Raw genomic sequence first — 19,679 nt, 5'->3', positions numbered from 1 at the left:
GCAACAACTTGACGTTGGACCCACATAGCTTGCAAGTTAGCCTATAATAGGCTTAATGTTTGCTTATTTCATTGAACATGGGATTGTTGATAAACAATAGGACTACCTTGTCTTGATGCGCATTGGCAAAAGTTCACCTACGGAAAGGAAAGGGTTACTCCCTGTATTGACGTCAGAAGTCTGGGAGAAAGACACTTGCCCTGCCGCTCTGTAAACAGGAGAGGCAGACTTGCCTGATACGATTACACCAGCGACTGAGGAGGTATATTTGAAGACCTCACTTTTAATACAAAACATACAATGGGAGATGAGCAGCCTTTTGAAAGGGTTAAATGGAGCGACTATAGGGTTCCGGTGCCTTCCGTGGCACAATAGTATCGCGCGGTCTGGGATAAACTATGGAATTACTTTTATGTCGGAAGGGAGACAAGTACTGTACCTTGTTGGATTGACAACACTGTTGGGCAGGTAGCCTAAATCAGTTGCATATCTAGGCTACATTAAGTTGAACATGTTTACACATGTGCGGTTGCGAACACCGTTGTCTGTGGCCACTGGCCAGTCTGTCATTTCCGCGACAGTTCAGTAGGCAGTGTCTAATGTAGCCCAGCCTACAGTTTTTGTAAGGAAGTAGCACATATGATTCGTTTTCAGCAAACTACACGAATACTGGTAGGTTATGCTATTTCCCATTCCACGTGACATGTTTGTAGTTAACGATAGGGTTATTAAGTATAGAGTCAACTGGTAACCGCTAATCTTGACGCATGTAACGATACTTCGTATCAACTTTCAAGACGGTGACATTTTAACCAGGGCTTTATAGGGTTAAGGCAGACAATCGTCTGCTACAGCATTCAGATAGCTTTTTTCGACTCCCCGATCGAATGTAGCCTAAGTCTATATGCATTCACTATTCCCTGGGTTAACTGAGGGGGGAAAACATGGGCTTTATTTTCTAGGAACTTTTTAACAATTGAGGAAGGAAAGGCATTTACTCCACTGGCCGTTCTCTTGGCCACAGCGGATGTGACATTTGATACGCACAAGTCTTCACGGACTGGCTGGCAGAAACACCAGTCTGTCGCCCCGCTGAGAGCCCATATCGGTAGCAGTGACCTCTGCGTAAAAGCGCATTGGAGACCACCGAGAAATAAACCACTCCCGTCTCCGGTTCGGATTTTCAATGACAGCCAATGCCACAGACCTAATACGGAAGCCCCCTACACGTTCCTCTCGCCTCCCTCATTTGCAAGACTTCTCAGAGATATATACTAATGGTTTATTGGACAACAGAGCCGCGGGAAATAGGGGTACTGCCCCATGAAAAACTGCACTGGGCCTTTACTGGTTCTGTATTAGTGGACCGATATAGGAGTCAAAATGATTTGTCAGTATTCAGCCATGATTACTACAAGTTTAGATAGCTGGCTAGACTAACTACCAATCTAAAACTGATTAACCAGTCCCTGCCACACATTTATCTATCTGCACCGCCATGAGAATAGGACACACACACTACTCATCTCCATCCCTTCCTGTTGGCTCGTTCCCCACAGGAGACTGATCACTGTCCAGGCTCACTGGCTGTCCGTCATGAAGAAGCGAGCCAATAAGGCGTTGGAGCAGGATGAGCCTCTGTGCTGCTGTGAGTATGTGGACCGTCAGGGGGAGCGGAGCCATGTGGCAGCCTGCTGCTGTGACTGTGAGGACCTGGACGATGCCTGTGACAGGTGAGAGAGTGGCTTGCCCATCTACGGCCAGTTACCTTCACACTCTTAGCTAATGGTTCTTCATCCAGTTTGGTATCACATCAGAAAGTGAATGTGTCCTTCTCTCTCTCAGATGGTTGAAAAAAGAGCCCCAGAAGGCCAACTCACTGTCCCACCTGGTTACTGTGATGACCGACCGCCTCCGTGTTCCCTGGTTCTGGGGTGGAGCCCGGCGTGTCGACCTATCGGTGCTCCCCCCGCTGCTCCTACTTCCTGTCCTCCTACACGTCGCAGCCCTTCACTTCCTATTGGGTATAGTTGTTCTGACCGCTCTACCGGTCCTGGTTCTATGGTACTACTATGTCACCCACCGCAAGAAGGGCCGGACCCTGTTCTTCCTCAGCCTGGCCCTGTTCTCCCTGGGCTACATGTACTACCTCTTCCTCACCGAGGTCTTCCCCAGGGGGGGTGTAGGGCTGACCCAGTTGGGCACAGTGACCTTGGGGGTGGCCCTGACTCTGGCCGCCCTTGTCCACACCAAGAGAGAAATTCGCTACGTATGGCCACACCCGGCTTACGTCCACAGCACAGTGACCTATCACAGCCCTCCACCGGACAGAGACCCCGTCCACAACGGGGTCGGGCAGGAAGTAATGCTTGCCAATCGGGGTAGTGAGTCGGAGCAGCAGGGCCAGGGGGTGGAGCAGATGGATAGTGGGCAGAGCAGGAACTGGTGCTCTGTGTGCAGGGTTTTGCGGCCCCCCAGGGCGGGACACTGCAGGATCTGTGACATCTGTGTCCTGAGGCTGGACCACCACTGTGTCTGGTGGGTCCCATTAAAACACCTCTGTCTGCCTGGACACACAGGAGGCTCATCTGTCAATTATTACACAGCCACGTCAAAGCAATGTCTCCACAGTGTCATGCCAGACCTAAGAAGCAATGTCTCAGCAATTGTCAGTGACATTCTCTTGTCTCTGTCATCAGCCATAGGCCTGTGTGTCTGAGAAACTCACTGATCTGTAACACACACACAATCGTGCAAAAATAATAACCTTCAAACCCTTTAGACGTGTATGTGTGTGTGTTTGGTGTAATCATGGGTTCTAAGTACATCTTACAGTTGAAGTCAGAAGTTTACATACACCTTAGCCAAATACATTTAAACTGTTTTTTGCAATTCCTGACATTTAATCCTAGTAAAAATGTCCTGTTTTAGGTCAGTTAAGATCACCACTTTATTTTAAGAATGTGAAATGTCAGAATAATAGTAGAGAGAATGATTTATTTAAACTTTTATTTCTTTCATCACATTCCCAGTGGGTCAGAAGTTCACGCACTCAATTAGTATTTGGTAGCATTGCCTTTAAATTGTTTAACTTGGGTCAAACATTTAGGGTAGCCTTCCACAAGTTTCCCACAATAAGTTGGGTGAATTTTGGCACATTCCTCCTGACAGAGCTGGTGGATCTGAGTCAGGTTTGTAGGCCTCCATGATCACACACACTTTTTCAGTTCTGCCCACACAATTTCTATAGGATTACGGTCAGGGCTTTGTGATGGCCACTCCAATACCTTGACTTTGGTGTCCTTAAGCCATTTTGCCACAACTTTGGAAGTATGCTTGAGGTCATTGTCCATTTGGAAGACCCATTTGCGACCAAGCCTCAACTTCCTGACTGATGTCTTGAGATGTTGCTTCAATATATCTACATCATTTTCCTTCCTCATGATGCCATCTATTTTGTGAAGTGCACCACTCCCTCCTGCAGCAAAGCACCCCCACAACATGATGCTGCCACCCCTGTGCTTCACGGTGGGGATGGTATTCTTCGGCTTGCAAGCCTCTCCCTTTTTCCTCCAAACATGACAATGGTCATTATGGCCAAACAGTTCTATTTTTGTTTCATCAGACCAAAGGACATTTCTCCAAAAAGTATGATCTTTGTCCCCATGTGCAGTTGCAAACCGTAATCTGGCTTTTTTATGGCTATTTTGGAGCAGTGGCTTCTTCCCTGCTGAGCGGCCTTTCAGGTTATGTCGATATAGGACTCATTTTACTGTAGATATAGATACTTTTGTACCCGTTTCCTCCAGCATCTTCACAAGGTCCTTTGCTGTTGTTCTGGGATTGATTTGCACTTTTTGCACCAAAGTACGTTCATCTCTAGGAGACAGAACGCATCTCCTTCCTGAGCTGTATGACGGCTTCGTGGTCCCATGGTGTTTATATTTGCGTACTATTATTTGTACAGTTGAGCGTGGTACCTTCAGGTGTTTAGAAATTGCTCCCAAGGATGAACCAGATTTGTGGAGGTCTACAATTGTTTTTCTGAAGTCTTGGCTGGTTTCTTTTGATTTTCCCATGATGTCAAGCAAAGAGGCACTGAGTTTGAAGGTAGGCCTTGAAATACAGGTACACCTCCAATTGACTCAAATGATGTCAATTAGCCTATCAGAAGCTTCTAAAGCCAATACATACATTTCTGGAATTTTCTAAGCTGTTTAAAGGCACAGTCAACTTAGTGTATGTAAACTTCTGACCCACTGGAAATGTGATACTGTGAAATAATTTATATGTAAACAAATGTTGGAAAAATTACTTGTGTCATGCACAAAGTAGATGTCCTAACCGACTTGCCAAAACTATAGTTTGTTAACAAGAAATTTGTGGAGTGGTTGAGACACGAGTTTTAATGACTCCAAACTAAGTGTATGTTAACTTCCAACTTCAACTGTACATTACTAAGTGTATGTTAACTTCCAACTTCAACTGTACATTATATTAATTTAACAGCAGGTGCTCTCATCCAAATTAGTCAGCGCTGTACTGTGTGTGGTGTAACCCAATAATCTTAGTACAGTGTATTGGCTGTCTGTGTCTGTGTGTGTGTCATGTCAACACTGTGGTAGGATAAACAGCTGTGTGGGCCAGTCCAATCACCGCAGCTTCCTGTTGACACTCCTCCTCTTCCTGTTGACCTCTCTGTATGGGATCAGTCTGGTGCTGCGCAGCGTGTGTCCTCAACAGAACCTTGTCACCGCTCTGGTCTACTGCCCTGGCGTCTACAACCAGCACAGGTAACACACACCATACATAATGCACACACACAAGCTATTACATGCTGACCAGACCACACGCGTGCATGTCGATTTTGTCCACCCAGATGCGTTCAGGACAGGCAGGTTGAAATATCATAATAAACTCTGAACCAATTATATTAATTTGGGGACAGGTCAAAAAACATTAAATATTTATGGCAATTTAACCTGCTAGCTTGCTGTTGCTAGCTCATTTGTCCTGGTATATTAACATTGGGTGGCTATTTTACCTGAAATGCACAAGGTCCTCTACTCCGACAATTAATCCACAGATAAAAGGGTAAAAGTTTGTTTTGAGTAATATCTCCTTCAGGCTTCTTCTTTGGAATTTATATGGCAGTTGGCAACCAATGTTAGGTGCATTACCACCACCAACTGGCCTGGAGTGTGGACCTCAGTACATCTTTCAATCACACATATGCTCCTAAAAACCAATGAAGAGATGAGAGAGGCAGGACTTGCAGCACATCAAGCATCACAAATAGAACCAAGTTATATTTTAGCGCCTGGCTACGTGGACGCTCGTTAACTCGCGCAAACAGTGTGGGTGCAATGATTGAATACCATGTTTGTGTACATTTATTCTGCAACGCATGAGACGCGAGTGGTGTAGTCAGCATGTCCGGCATTAGAGGCTAAAATGAGCCTGTAAAATGAGGTGGTGTAGATCAATAGTGTCCTAAAATACTCACTGGCAGCAGGGCCGTAACCACGGTTTTAGTGAGGTCGGGGAGCGGGTTGAAAGTTGAAGCTCATTTACTGCATTTCTTTACCATTTAAACACTTTAAAATGCTATTTGGAGAACAGGAAACACAAGCAAAAATGACCCCAGCCATTATCACCTTGGCTGCTGTAGGCTCATTCACCACAGTCGAACATAACGAACAAACCACTGTTCATAATTCCAATCCTGGTAACTCTAAGGGAACAAGTGTTTTTTATTTGCATCAAAGCATTATTTTCTTTTGTCTGGGACACTTAAAGCTGTGATGTTTTTGAATAATTGGATATTTACAGGGGAAATGTAGGTTGATTGACGTTTCTATAAGAGACTTCATATCATTATATTTTCCCCTACCTGCCCTCCTACTGACCCATATTTACAGAGCAGTTACTGTTTGTGTGTGTTTACTAATACTGCTTGTTTTGTTGTTATGTGTGTAGTGCAACTGCCATTTTGTCTCCCACTCAGCACTGTAATAAATGTTATGTTGCTCAGATTTGTATATGTATAGCCCCTTCCCTCCCCATGGGTGTTTTGTAGATCTGTGGAATCTGTGTATTAAAGCTCCTCTTAGCCCATTGTTAACACATCTGGTTTCCAAAAATAGAGGGTTTGGGCTAGGGGCTAGAGATGGCTTTCAGGAATGTATGAGTCATGTCCTCTATTCAGTGTGTGTGTGTGTGTGTTCCAGCTCAGCACTGTGTTTCACCTGTGCGTGGTATAGCTGCATAGTGACTAGCGGACTACTACACCTGCTGATCCTGCAGCTCATCAATGTCAGCTACAATGTGACGGAGCGAGAGGCGCGCACCGCTCTCCGAGACAAGACTGCCCACAGTCTCTACTGGGGCCTTGTCGTTGACACAGGAGTCTACTCACTTGGTTTCCGTGGCAACTGGGCAGAGTTCCTGACCATGGGAGAAGGCCCGGACGCCCCCTGTCCCAGCCTCACTGACCTGGTGTAGCTGACCATTGGAGAAGACCCGGACACCCCCTGGCCCAGCCTCACTGACCTGGGGTGCGTTCAACAAGGAAAATAGTTTGCGAACATTGGCTAATGTTAGCTAACATATTCCATTTGTTTTGTGTTAGCCACGACCATTCGCTAACGTTAGCTAACAGTCAGAAGGTGCGGTGAACGTAAGTGTCGGTTTCAGGTCTTAACTGCCGCTACAAAATCAAGTGGCCATGTAGACTTTCTACTATATTTAGTAGGAGTAGCTAAGTCATTTTCAGTTTGAATACTGTCGCTAAAAAGCCAGTCATCATTACAAAAAGTTTATCTGTAACATTTTGGAATATTTATTCAACGCAAATTGTTATTCTGGCAACATGTTCACCGCAAACAGAAGCTTTGTTGAACTCTCCTCTGGTGTAGCTGAGCTGCTCAACAGCATAATGGCATCGTTACATGCTGACCAGACCGCTCATGCGCATGTTGATTTTGTCCACCCACACCAGATGCGATCAGGACACGGAGGTTGAAATATCAAGTAATCGCTCCTCCAGTTTTCAACTCTGGACTTTATATGGTGGTTGGCAAACAACTTCAAGGTGCGTTACCACTACCTCTGAATCTCAGTTCATCTTTCAATCACCCAGTGGGTATATGCTCCTAAAAACCAATGAGGTGGGATTCATCAAGCGTCATAAATAGAACCAAGTTCTATTTTAGCGCCTGGCTACGCGTACGCTCGTGAGCAGTGTGAGTGCGATGATTGAATAACATGTATGTGTACATTGATTTTTGCGACGCATACAATCTGACTTTAACCGTACATAAAACTGACCGTAGATCAGTCTGGGGGGGGGGGACTTCACCCTACTCTGTGATATAGAGGTGTCACGACAGACCCTGGTTCGATCCCGGGCTGTATCACAACCGGCCATGATCGAGAGTCCTATAGGGCGGCGCACAATTGTCCCACCGTTGTAAATAAGAATTTGTTCTTAACTGACTTGCCTGGTTAAATAAACATGGACAAGAGTTGGAGGATGTGGCTGCTGTACTATCTTTCACCACCAGATGGCAGCATATCTCCACACCTCAGACTGTAAAGACATCTCCCTCTCTCCTGTTAATCAGTCTTCTACCTTGTCTGTCTGTATGTCCCCTCCCTATCTATTATGTCTTTCTGTTCTCCCCAGTCGGTCCTTCTGTCCTCTCCTTCCCTATTTGGTCTGGGACTGGGAGGGAGGCCGAGCCAGTCTGAAATCACAAGCCTTTGTTAAGGTGTCACAGTGATCGGTTCTGTTGTGAAGTAGCGCCCCCCACAATACCGTCCCTGAGCTGAACCACAGGCTACAATAACACACAACCACTTCTGTTAACTTTACTGACTGACAGCCTCAATCATATCTCACCATCTCTACCCCTCTCTCTCTCTCCCTGACCTTTTCTCACATTCTAGTGCTGCAATTGCTCCATGCACCTTTCATCCATCTCTATCTCTCCATCGATCTGTCTCACGCTCCCTCTCTCTCTTCATTTTCCTCGCGCAATCTCTTTCCAGGGTCCTTCTACCAATCTCTCACTCTCTCCCTCCTCAGTTGAAGTGCCTTTGATGGGAGAGGTGACCAAACCACATGACCAAAATAAAACGAAGCCCTAGACGTTCCTTTCAACACTGATTAACACACCTCAAGAAAGGAACAGCTGTTGTCACTATGTTATTTTTATGTGCAACAATTCCTGTGAGCTTCAGAAGAAAACAGGTTATGGGTATTTATCAAACCGCATCATGTTGATACATGTCTGTGAAGATGAAGTGTTGTTGCATTAAAACATCACATTTACATTTTAGTCATTTGCTTACAGAATCAATTAGGATAAAGTGCCTTGCTCAGGGGAACATTGATTTTTCACCTAGTCAGCACAGGGATTCAAACCAGCAACCTTTCAGTTACTGGCCCAAAGCCCTTTTACATGTTCTGGCTCAGCTGAAAGCACCATGCTCTACCAACTGAGCTACACAGGACTTAAGAGAATAAAACAACAAAAGCACAGAGTTGTGGGAGAACAACTTCGATAGACTACCCACAGTGAGAATAATTTATGGTGATATGAATAACATAATGCTTTTTATTTTGTATGGCTTCAAGCTCTTGTCAAACTGCATCAAACTGTGACTTCAAAAATATTAAATAACCTGAATTTTAACTGCAATTTTAAATGAGTCATTGCTGTTACAAAAGTTTCCAAACTGTCTTCATTAAAACTTGTATCCACCTTTCTCAGGTAATGAAGGTAGACCAACAGCTGGTATGTGTGTGCTTGTTACAGCAGCAACTTAATCAACTGCTTTGGGTCCTATCCACTGATTTATCCTCTATGCAAGTATTCTCTGCCTGCCTGCCTGTCTGTCTGAGAGTACTGTACGTATGTCTACTGTACATGTGTGTGTCCTGTGGGTCACAGAGGGCCTTGTTCCCAGGTACAGTCCAGAGGAGAAGAGCAGAAGTCAGGGAGGACCTCTGCCACTCGGCGTCTCAGCTGCTCCCTCCTGGACTCCCTCCCTCTCTCCTCACGCAGCCACCCCGGATACCGTCTCCAGGCTTGGAAACAGCTCCGCACCACCCGCCTGGGACAAGGACGGAGAGGAGAGAAACCAAGAGGGACAGACAGACATGCGCACACACAGGACAGAGAGGGGACAGGGAGAAGCAAACAGAACAACTTAGAAATCCCTGACAACAACAAGCGATTATACAGTCATACAGTCAGGTCCTACATATGGAGCATGTCTGCATCTTACACAGCAGGATCAGGTGGCTAGGACAGGTGTCATGTTTCTAGGACAGGGGTCATGTTTCTAGGACAGGGGTCATGTTTCTAGGACAAGGGTCATGTTTCTAGGACAAGGGTCATGTTTCTAGGACAGGGGTCATGTTTCTAGGACAGGTGTCATGTTTCTAGGACAGGGGTCATGTTTCTAGGACAGGGGTCATGTTTCTAGGACAGGGGTCATGTTTCTAGGACAGGGGTCATGTTTCTAGGACAGGTGTTATTGGTAAAGGCAGTAAAGGCCCAGGTAAACACACCCACCTGGTACTGTGTTCCTGAGCCTGCTGCTCCCGATCCCAATCTGCCATCCTCTCCTGGGTCACGTGATCTAGCAGTCCAATCAGAGCCCTCTTCAGAGTATGCGTGCGCCAGAACCGCTCGGCCCGCCCCTCCAGAACCATGCAGTGATCCTTCAGCTGAGCCAGAACATGTAAAACAGAACGGGCCAGGGGTGGATAAGGGGTCAGGGGTGGATAAGAGGTCAGGGGTGGATAAGGGGTCAGGGGTGGATAAGGGGTCAGGGGTGGATAAGTGTCAGGGGTGGATAAGTGTCAGGTCTGGATAACGAGTCAGGTCTGGATAACGAGTCAGGTCTGGATAAGGGTCAGGTCTGGATAAGGGTCAGGTCTGGATAAGGGTCAGGTCTGGATAAGGGGTCAGGTCTGGATAAGGGGTCAGGTCTGGATACGGGGTCAGGTCTGGATAAGGGTCAGGTCTGGATAAGGGGTCAGGTCTGGATAAGGGGTCAGGTCTGGATAACGAGTCAGGTCTGGATAAGGGTCAGGTCTGGATAAGGGTCAGGTCTGGATAAGGGTCAGGTCTGGATAAGGGTCAGGTCTGGATAAGGGGTCAGGTCTGGATAAGGGTCAGGTCTGGATAAGGGTCAGGTCTGGATAAGGGGTCAGGTCTGGATAAGGGGTCAGGTCTGGATACGGGTCAGGTCTGGATAAGGGGTCAGGTCTGGATACGGGGTCAGGTCTGGATAAGGGGTCAGGTCTGGATAAGGGGTCAGGTCTGGATAAGGGTCAGGTCTGGATAAGGGGTCAGGTCTGGATAAGGGGTCAGGTCTGGATAAGGGGTCAGGTCTGGATAAGGGGTCAGGTCTGGATAAGGGGTCAGGTCTGGATAAGGGGTCAGGTCTGGATAAGGGGTCAGGTCTGGATAAGGGGTCAGGTCTGGATAAGGGGTCAGGTCTGGATAAGGGGTCAGGTCTGGATAAGGGTCAGGTCTGGATAAGGGGTCAGGTCTGGATAAGGGGTCAGGTCTGGATAAGGGTCAGGTCTGGATAAGGGTCAGGTCTGGATAAGGGTCAGGTCTGGGTAACGGGTCAGGTCTGGATACAGTACACAGGAATGTCCATATCAATAGGAACTGATATACCAGACTGCCCACCGCATCGCTATTAAACTGAGATCAGTATTCAAATGTATTTATGTTGGGAAAATGACAGAGTGGCCATTTGTATGCCTTTTGTGTGTATGCTTCTATGTATAGCTAGAGAACGCCTGATATCTCCAGGAGGGATAGGTTTCATTTTTGTCTTCATCTGTCGTCTAGTACTGTCTAGCTAGCTAGGGCCATCTACTGTAGGTGCTGCCTCTCCCCAGTAGTCTACTTGGTGTGTGAACTGCTCACTGCTCATAACTAGCAGATGATTGTTGACACATCAACCAGGATGAAGGAGCAGGGCAATTTGGGACTGGTGTTTTGGTCATCAGTGGCTGTACTGGAGGGGGAGAGGTTTCTCCTCTGCAAGGCAATCAGCAGTTAGTGTTAGTTCTTCAGTCTGCCATGGTTTGGCAGCAGTGGTCGTGTCAGTGGCAGTCTCATGGCCAAAAATAAGACCGTAGCCAAAACAATCCAGGCTGTATCACAACCGGCCATGATTGGGAGTCCCATAGGGCGGCATACATTGGACCAGCGTCGTCCGGGTTGGGCCGGTGTAGGCCGTCATTGTAAATAAGAATTTGTTCCTAACTGACTTGCCTAGTTAAATAAAGGTTCAATTAAAAAAGACTGTTTGAGGAAGGAAAGAAAAGCTCTACTCTTACTTGAGTATCTTACCTAGTTATTTTCAGAATAGTTAATTCTGCACTTTTGTAGCTTTGTCAACTGTGTGTTTTAATATGCCTGTTCACTCCTCTCCCTGTAGGCTTTACAGACTCTCCCCATCCCTTGGCTGCAGCCCTTCTAATGTAGTGTACCCTGCACACACAACCCATGTGGAATTCCTGGTTTCCGGCAGGGTTTGGACCTGCTGATCTGCGGTCAAGAACGCTGTGTTCATCTTAGTCTATGCTGCCTTTATTGACCCAGACAGAGACCTGGATCACCCCAGAGAATACTACTACTCCAGCTTCTCTCTCTTCATCTGACTACTTGTTCTCGCATAGTCCGAGACCATCTGGTTGTCGTGGTGATGGCACAGGGCTACTCATTTTTCTTAAGTGGAGATTTTCTCTTTTCTCCCTCACTCACTCACCTGTCCATTTCTTCACTTGTCCACCTACTCGATCACCAATCAGGTGCCCTTAGAGAATTCCTCAATGAGCTTGACACCTTGATAAACTCATTTCCTGACAATGGGCTCACCGCTCTTATTGGTCGACTTCAACCTCCCAACGCCTGGCTCCGATTAATTTATTTCCACCTGTTTCTTTCCCCTCCTTGCCTCTTTTGACCTCACCCTTTCCCAGTCCCCTCCCCCTCATGAGGCAGGCAATACGCTTCACCTCATCTATACTAGAGGCTATTTGCCTACTGATCTAATGGAAACACCCCTCCCCTCTACCTTCTCTTCTTCTGTATCTGCTGCTAAAGCCACTTTCTATCACTAAATGTAAAGCTTCTGCCTCTAACCTTAGGAAACTCTTATCCATCTTCTCTCTCCTTAATCGTCCACCCCCTACCCCTCCCTCTCTGCAGCTGACCACTTTGAAAAGAAGGTTGACGACATCCGCTCATCATTCACTCAGCCTATTGAGTCCACTGGTCCCACTCACACAGAACTACCCTACGCCTTGACCTCTTTCTCCCCTCTCTCTACAGATGAAATACTGTGACTAGTGAGGTCTGGCCGTCCGACATGCCAGCTCGACCCCATCCCAGACCATCTGGAGATCTTCAAGACCGGTTTCTCAACCAAGACTCCTCTTCTCTGTGTCACGGAGGCCATCCGCACTGCTAAAGTGGACTTTCTCTCCTCTGTTTTCATCCTCCTAGATCTATCCGCTGCCTTTGACCCTTTGAACCATCAGATCCTCCTCTCCACCTTCTCACAACTGGGCATCTCAGGCTCTGCATCCTACCTGGCAGACTGTTCCTACCAGGTGACGTGGAGAGGATCTGTGTCTGCACCACACACTCCCACTACTGGTGTCCCCCAGGGCTCGGTTCTAGACCCTCTCCTCTTCTCTCTACACCAAGTCACTAGGCTCCGTCATATCCTCACATTGTATCTCCTATCAATGTTATGCAGATGACACTCAACTACTTTTCCCCTTCAATAAAATTTACTTTTTGGTCAACCAGCCAATGTTTCTAAAACAAATGTATTACTAGTAAGAAGTAATGGGGTATTGCTTAATCATTAGGTGAGACAAATGTTCGTTCAGCTGCCACTTTAGGGGATGGGCCATTACCGTGGTAACTTGGTCACTTGTTTGTCTGTGATGAAAAAAATCTCAGACTGCGACGTCTTCCTAGCAGCAGACCATTGTCGCAGACTCAAACGAACATTGAACAACCTAGCGTGTGAATATAAAAGTCACACTTTAGTAGCCTTTCAGGTCAATTGGACCAACTTCTACATGTGGGCTTTGGATTGAAGAAAAAAAAACGGTTCCCAAATTCTCTGTAACCACCCACCAACATGGCTGGTGAAATAGACATTCTTACCCACCAATGACAAACTCTACCCACATTTGGCGGGTGTTCATTTCCCACCTTGCTTCTGACACGCATCTCTGCGTGCCTGGCAGATATCTCGACATGGATGGCGGCTCATCACCTCAAACTCAACGGAGCTGCTCTTCCTCCCAGGGAAGGCCTGCCTGCTCCAAGACCTCTCCATCATGGTTGACAACTCTACAGGGTCCCCCTTCCGGAGTGCAAAAAACCTTGGCTTGACCCTGGACAACACCCTGTTGTTCTCTGCAAACACCAACGCAGTGACTCGCTCCTGCAGATTCATGCTCTACAACATCTGTAGAGTACAACAGTACCTCACACAGGAAGCAGTGCAGGTCCTTATCCAGGCACTTGTCATCTCCCATCTGGACTACTGCAACTCTCTTGTTGGCTGGGCTCCCCACTTGTGCCATTAAACCCCTGCAAAACGCTGCATCACACCTGGTGTTCAACCTTCCCAAGTTCTCTCATGTCAGCCCGCTCCTCCACAGACTCCACTGACTTCAAGTTGAAGCTCGCATCCACTACAAGACCATGGTGCCTACCTGCGGAACAGCAAGACGAACTGCACCTTCCTACCTTCAGGCTATGGTCAAACCCTACACCCCAACCCGAGTACTCCGTTCTGTCACCTCAGGTCTCTTGGCCCTCCCACCCCTACGGCAGGCAGCTCCTTCTCAGCGCAGTCCAAGCTCTTCTCTGTCCTGACACCCCATTGGTGGAACCAGCTTCCCCCTGAATCTAGGACAGCAGAATCCCTGCCCATCTTCATAAAACATCTGAAACCCTACCTCTCAAAGAGTATCTTAAATAATCCCACTGCACCCCCCTGAAAACTCACCCAAGAAACTTCCGTAAACTAACACTCACACTTGACTCTCTTCCCCCTTACTAGTTCTGACTTTGTTGATAGCTACGTTATTGAGGAAACATTTACTTACTATGACTGAAATAGCTACTGAAGATGAATGCACTCACTGTAAGTCGCTCTGGACAAGCACGTCTGCTAAATGGTGTGTGTGTGTGTGTATGGTGTTCATCCACTCACCCTTTTCCAGTTGCCCAGGCTCCTCCGTAGCAGGATGTGTTGATGCAGTTGGTCGGCAGAGGCCCATTTCTGAGCCAGGGACTCGCCTGCTACCTGCTGCCAGGACAGCATGCACCGTCTCAGGAGAGACTGCCTGTGATGATCCCTGGCCAGCTGGAAGGGAATGAAAAGAATACTGCGTATGCATGCACACCTATTCACAGGTAACAAACAATGGCATGGTACAAAAGGATAAGGAACCTGCATGCCATTGAGGCGGACATGGTGAACATATATTGAGAAATTGACAGTACAATTTGACATTTATTTCCAACTCATGGTCTTTAAAGAAGATAGGACATTGACCACTGGTAAATAAAGAGAATCGAGTTGTTGGGAATCGAGGTAAGTTGTTGGGAGTCCAGGTAAACCAGTAGCAGAATAGAACATGGCATATGGAATGAGCTGTTCAGCTGCTCAAGATTGTATACAGTAAATTGGAACTGAACATGTTGCTGAGCACAGGATTCTGCTGAGGGGAGGACATATCATAATAATGGCCAGAAGAGAGTGAATGGAATGGCATCAATCACATGTAAACAATGTGTTTAATACCATTCCACCTATTCCGCTCCAGCCATTACCATGAGCCTGTCCTCCCCAATTAAGGTGCCGCCAATCTCCTGTACAACTGAGATGTTACACCGTCCATCTTAATGTCACTTGAACATCAATCATTCTTCTCCTCCAACCCCTCTTCTCACTCTCTTCCTGTACTCCTCTCCTCTAGCCTCTCTCTCTTCCTGTGCCCCTCTTCTAGCCTCTCTCTTCCTGTACCCAGCTCCTCTAGCCTCTCTCTCTTCCTGTGCCCCTCTTCTAGCCTCTCGCTCTTCCTGTACCCCTCTCTTCTAGCCTCTCGCTCTTCCTGTACCTCTCTCTTCTAGCCTCTCTCTCTTCCTGTACCCCTCTCTTCTAGCCTCTCGCTCTTCCTGTACCCCTCTCTTCTAGCCTCTCGCTCTTCCTGTACCCCTCTCTTCTAGCCTCTCGCTCTTCCTGTACCCCTCTCTTCTAGCCTCGCTCTTCCTGTACCCCTCTCTTCTAGCCACACTCTTCCTGTACCCCTCTCTTCTAGCCTCACTCTCTTCCTGTACCCCTCTTCTAGCCTCGCTCTTCCTGTACCCCTCTTCTAGCCTCAATCTTCCTGTACCTCTCTTCGAGCCTCACTCTTCCTGTACCCCTCTCTTCTAGCCTCACTCTTCCTGTACCCCTCTTCCTGTACCCCTCTTCTAGCCTCGCTCTTCCTGTAGCCCTCTCTTCTAGCCTCGCTCTTCCTGTACCCCTCTCTTCTAGCCTCGCTCTTCCTGTACCCCTCTCTTCTAGCCTTGCTCTCTTCCTGTACCCCCCTCTTCTAGCCTCGCTCTTCCTGTACCCCTCTCTTCTAGCCTCGCTCTTCCTGTACCCCTCTCTTCTAGCCTCTCGCTCTTCCTGTACCCCTCTCTTCTAGCCTCTCGCTCTTCCTGTACCCCTCTCTTCTAGCCTCTCGCTCTTCCTGTACCCCTCTCTTCTAGCCTCACTCTTCCTGTACCCCTCTCTTCTAGCCTCACTCTTCCTGTACCCCTCTTCCTGTACCCCTCTTCTAGCCTCGCTCTTCCTGTACCCCTCTCTTCTAGCCTCTCACTCTTCCTGTACCCCTCTCTTCTAGCCTCTCACTCTTCCTGTACCCCTCTCTTCTAGCCTCTCACTCTTCCTGTACCCCTCTCTTCTAGCCTCTCACTCTTCCTGTACCCCTCTCTTCTAGCCTCTCACTCTTCCTGTACCCCTCTCTTCTAGCCTCTCACTCTTCCTGTACCCCTCTCTTCTAGCCTCTCACTCTTCCTGTACCCCTCTCTTCTAGCCTCTCACTCTTCCTGTACCCCTCTCTTCTAGCCTCTCACTCTTCCTGTACCCCTCTCTTCTAGCCTCTCACTCTTCCTGTACCCCTCTCTTCTAGCCTCTCACTCTTCCTGTACCCCTCTCTTCTAGCCTCACTCTTCCTGTACCCCTCTCTTCTAGCCTCACTCTTCCTGTACCCCTCTTCTAGCCTCACTCTTCCTGTAGCCCTCTCTTCTAACCTCACTCTTCCTGTACCCCTCTTCCTGTACCCCTCTTCTAGCCTCGCTCTTCCTGTAGCCCTCTCTTCTAGCCTCGCTCTTCCTGTACCCCTCTCTTCTAGCCTCGCTCTTCCTGTACCCCTCTCTTCTAGCCTCGCTCTCTTCCTGTACCCCCCTCTTCTAGCCTCGCTCTTCCTGTACCCCTCTCTTCTAGCCTCTCTCTCTTCCTGTACCCCTCTCTTCTAGCCTCTCACTCTTCATGTACCCCTCTCTTCTAGCCTCTCGCTCTTCCTGTACCCCTCTCTTCTAGCCTCTCTCTCTTCCTGTACCCCTCTCTTCTAGCCTCTCGCTCTTCCTGTACCCCTCTCTTCTAGCCTCTCGCTCTTCCTGTTCCCCTCTCTTCTAGCCTCTCTCTTCCTGTACCCCTCTTCTAGCCTCGCTCTTCCTGTAGCCCTCTCTTCTAGCCTCGCTCTTCCTGTACCCCTCTCTTCTAGCCTCGCTCTTCCTGTACCCCTCTCTTCTAGCCTCGCTCTCTTCCTGTACCCCCCTCTTCTAGCCTCGCTCTTCCTGTACCCCTCTCTTCTAGCCTCTCTCTCTTCCTGTACCCCTCTCTTCTAGCCTCTCACTCTTCATGTACCCCTCTCTTCTAGCCTCTCGCTCTTCCTGTACCCCTCTCTTCTAGCCTCTCGCTCTTCCTGTACCCCTCTCTTCTAGCCTCTCGCTCTTCCTGTTCCCCTCTCTTCTAGCCTCTCTCTTCCTGTACCCCTCTTCTAGCCTCGCTCTTCCTGTATAGCCCTCTCTTCTAGCCTCGCTCTTCCTGTACCCCTCTCTTCTAGCCTCGCTCTTCCTGTACCCCTCTCTTCTAGCCTCGCTCTCTTCCTCTACCCCTCTCTTCTAGCCTCTCGCTCTTCCTGTACCCCTCTCTTCTAGACTCACTCTTCCTGTTCCCCTCTCTTCTAGCCTCTCTCCTCCTGTACCCCTCTCTTCTAGCCTCTCTCTCTTCCTGTACCCCTCTCTTCTAGCCTCTCTTCCTGTACCCCTCTCTTCTAGCCTCTCTCTTCCTGTACCCCTCTCTTCTAGCCTCTCGCTCTTCCTGTACCCCTCTCTTCTAGCCTCTCTTCATGTACCCCTCTCTTATAGCCTCTCTCTTCCTGTACCCCTCTCCTCTAGCCTCTCTCTTCCTGTACCCCTCTCTTCTAGCCTCGCTCTTCCTGTACCCCTCTCCTCTAGCCTCTCTCTCTTCCTGTACCCCTCTCATCTAGCCTCTCTCTTCCTCTACCCCTCTCATCTAGCATCTTTCCATCTTTCTGCCAGTTCAATTTGTCCTACTGGTTCTAACATATAGGTAGTCAAGCAGGTGCTCATAAACAGAATACTGTAAACATAATTCCAGCTCTGAGCGTGATGTCTGGGATTAGGGTGTATGTGCATTTGGTTTAAGAGTGTGTGTGTGCCATATTTCCATTGGAATTATGTGAGGGTTTGTTGGTATCTGAATCACACCTTTAAAACCTGTAGTTGTTTAGATAAATAGTCTTTATGTCTGTTTGTGTATTTGAGTGTAGCTATGAATACATGTGTGTATTTGAGTGTAGCTGTGAATACATGTGTGTAAGTGAGTGTAGCTGTGAATACATGTGTGTATTTGAGTGTAGCTGTGAATACATGTGTGTATTTGAGTGTAGCTGTGAATACATGTGTGTAAGTGAGTGTAGCTGTGAATACATGTGTGTAAGTGAGTGTAGCTGTGAATACATGTGTGTAAGTGAGTGTAGCTGTGAATACATGTGTGTAAGTGAGTGTAGCTGTGAATACATGTGTGTAAGTGAGTGTAGCTGTGAATACATGTGTGTAAGTGAGTGTAGCTGTGAATACATGTGTGTAAGTGAGTGTAGCTGTGAATACATGTGTGTATTTGAGTGTAGCTGTGAATACATGTGTGTATTTGAGTGTAGCTGTGAATACATGTGTGTAAGTGAGTGTAGCTGTGAATACATGTGTGTAAGTGAGTGTAGCTGTGAATACATGTGTGTAAGTGAGTGTAGCTGTGAATACATGTGTGTAAGTGAGTGTAGCTGTGAATACATGTGTGTAAGTGAGTGTAGCTGTGAATACATGTGTGTAAGTGAGTGTAGTTGTGAATACATGTGTGTAAGTGAGTGTAGCTGTGAATACATGTGTGTAAGTGAGTGTAGTTGTGAATACATGAGTGTATTTGTTATTTATTTTACCCCTTTTTCTCCCCAATTTCGTGGTATCCAATTGTTGTTTTTTTGTAGCTACTATCTTGTCTCATCGCGGGAGAGACGAAGGTTGAAAGTCATTCGTCCTCCGATACACAACCCAACCAAGTCGCACTGCTTCTAAACACAGCGCGCATCCAACATGGAAGCCAGCCGCACCAATGTGTCAGAGGAAACACCGTGCACCTGGCAACCTTGATTAGCGTACACTGCGCCCGGCCCGCCACAGGAGTTGCTGGTGCGCGATGAGACAAGGATATCCCTAACGACCAAGCCCTCCCTAACCCGGACGACGCTAGGCTAATTGTGTGCCGTTTGCGACAGAGCCTGGGCGCGAACCCAGGGTCTGGTGGCACAGCTGGCGCTGCGCCCTTAACCACTGCGCCACCTGGGAGGCCCTTACATGAGTGTATTTGAGTGCAGCTGCGAATACATCAAAGGACTGTCACCAGACGAGGCCCTTCAGCGCATCCCCAGGAATGACAAGACCTTTCTGCTGGGTGACTTCAATAATAGGATGAGACAAAACAACAGGATATGGAGTGCTGGGTAGGCATGGTGTTGGCCAGGTCAATAAGAACGGCATGACACTGCTAACTATGTGCCGAGCACGATCTCATCGTCCCTGACACCTTGTTCCAGCAGAAGAACAAATATAAAACATCATGGATGCCCCCACGCTCCAGACACTGGCCCCTGATTGACTACGTCATAGTGAGAAGTTCTGGCATTGATGACGTCCTGCTCACAACTACCATGAGGGGCGCAGAATGCTGGACAGATCACCGTATGACACTGATAATACGGCCCCCCCACAACACCTGCAGTAAGAGGCATCTGCACTGTACCCGGCTTGAGAAATCTCCAGAAATGGACGAGTTCATCACTCTCTCGCTGAAAGGCTGAGGGAGACTGAGCCTCTTCTGAGCTGAAAGGCTGAGGGAGACTGAGCCTCTTCTGAGCTGAAAGGCTGAGGGAGACTGAGCCTCTTCTGAGCTGAAAGGCTGAGGGAGACTGAGCCTCTTCTGAGCTGAAAGGCTGAGGGAGACTGAGCCTCTTCTGAGCTGAAAGGCTGAGGGAGACTGAG

The 19,679-nt window shown here is 47.9% G+C and overlaps 2 protein-coding genes across 4 annotated transcripts in view; one reads left to right on the top strand and one right to left on the bottom strand.

The window, feature by feature from the left end:
- Nucleotides 1-51: 51 nt before the first annotated feature.
- LOC135517219 (palmitoyltransferase ZDHHC23-B-like) lies at nucleotides 52-8,699 on the top strand. 3 transcript variants are annotated; one of them, XR_010452014.1, is made up of 6 exons: nucleotides 293-672; nucleotides 1,560-1,733; nucleotides 1,846-2,538; nucleotides 4,626-4,793; nucleotides 6,231-6,557; nucleotides 8,090-8,699. XR_010452014.1 is itself a non-coding variant. In XM_064941326.1 (5 exons), the coding sequence occupies exons 2-5, from the start codon at nucleotides 1,597-1,599 to the stop codon at nucleotides 6,502-6,504; spliced, it is 1,272 nt and encodes a 423-aa protein (XP_064797398.1). In that variant the 5' UTR covers nucleotides 52-262; nucleotides 1,560-1,596; the 3' UTR covers nucleotides 6,505-7,530. The 3 variants fall into 3 exon arrangements, 2 of the variants coding, with proteins under 2 accessions (XP_064797398.1, XP_064797397.1); XM_064941326.1 differs by lacking the exons at nucleotides 293-672; nucleotides 8,090-8,699 and adding an exon at nucleotides 52-262 and having other exon boundaries at nucleotides 6,231-7,530; XM_064941325.1 differs by lacking the exon at nucleotides 8,090-8,699 and having other exon boundaries at nucleotides 294-672; nucleotides 6,231-7,530.
- Nucleotides 8,592-19,679, bottom strand: part of LOC135516949 (coiled-coil domain-containing protein 191-like) — a 31,185-nt gene continuing 20,097 nt past the window's right edge. Inside the window, exons 14-16 of the mRNA XM_064941009.1 lie at nucleotides 14,281-14,433; nucleotides 9,585-9,739; nucleotides 8,592-9,120 (exon numbers count right to left, since the gene is read on the bottom strand). Coding sequence (XP_064797081.1) covers nucleotides 8,952-9,120; nucleotides 9,585-9,739; nucleotides 14,281-14,433 — 477 coding nt within the window. The 3' untranslated portion in view covers nucleotides 8,592-8,951. The remainder of the gene's footprint in view (nucleotides 9,121-9,584; nucleotides 9,740-14,280; nucleotides 14,434-19,679) is intronic.

This window comes from Oncorhynchus masou, chromosome 28 (genome assembly GCF_036934945.1).
Source record: "Oncorhynchus masou masou isolate Uvic2021 chromosome 28, UVic_Omas_1.1, whole genome shotgun sequence".
Classification (NCBI taxonomy): domain Eukaryota; kingdom Metazoa; phylum Chordata; class Actinopteri; order Salmoniformes; family Salmonidae; genus Oncorhynchus; species Oncorhynchus masou.
The sequence above is the reverse complement of the archived record's forward strand: the minus strand, read 5'-3'. Positions and strand labels throughout refer to the sequence as shown.

What these genes read in the sequence shown, in the direction of transcription:
- LOC135517219 (XM_064941326.1), top strand. Translation starts at nt 1,597, where the DNA reads ATGAAGAAGCGAGCCAATAAGGCGTTGGAGCAGGATGAGCCTCTGTGC. An exon ending in CTGGACCACCACTGTGTCTG is followed by an intron (nt 2,539 to 4,625) that starts GTGGGTCCCATT and finishes ACACTGTGGTAG; the next exon opens with GATAAACAGCTGTGTGGGCC. An exon ending in GGCGTCTACAACCAGCACAG is followed by an intron (nt 4,794 to 6,230) that starts GTAACACACACC and finishes TGTGTGTTCCAG; the next exon opens with CTCAGCACTGTGTTTCACCT.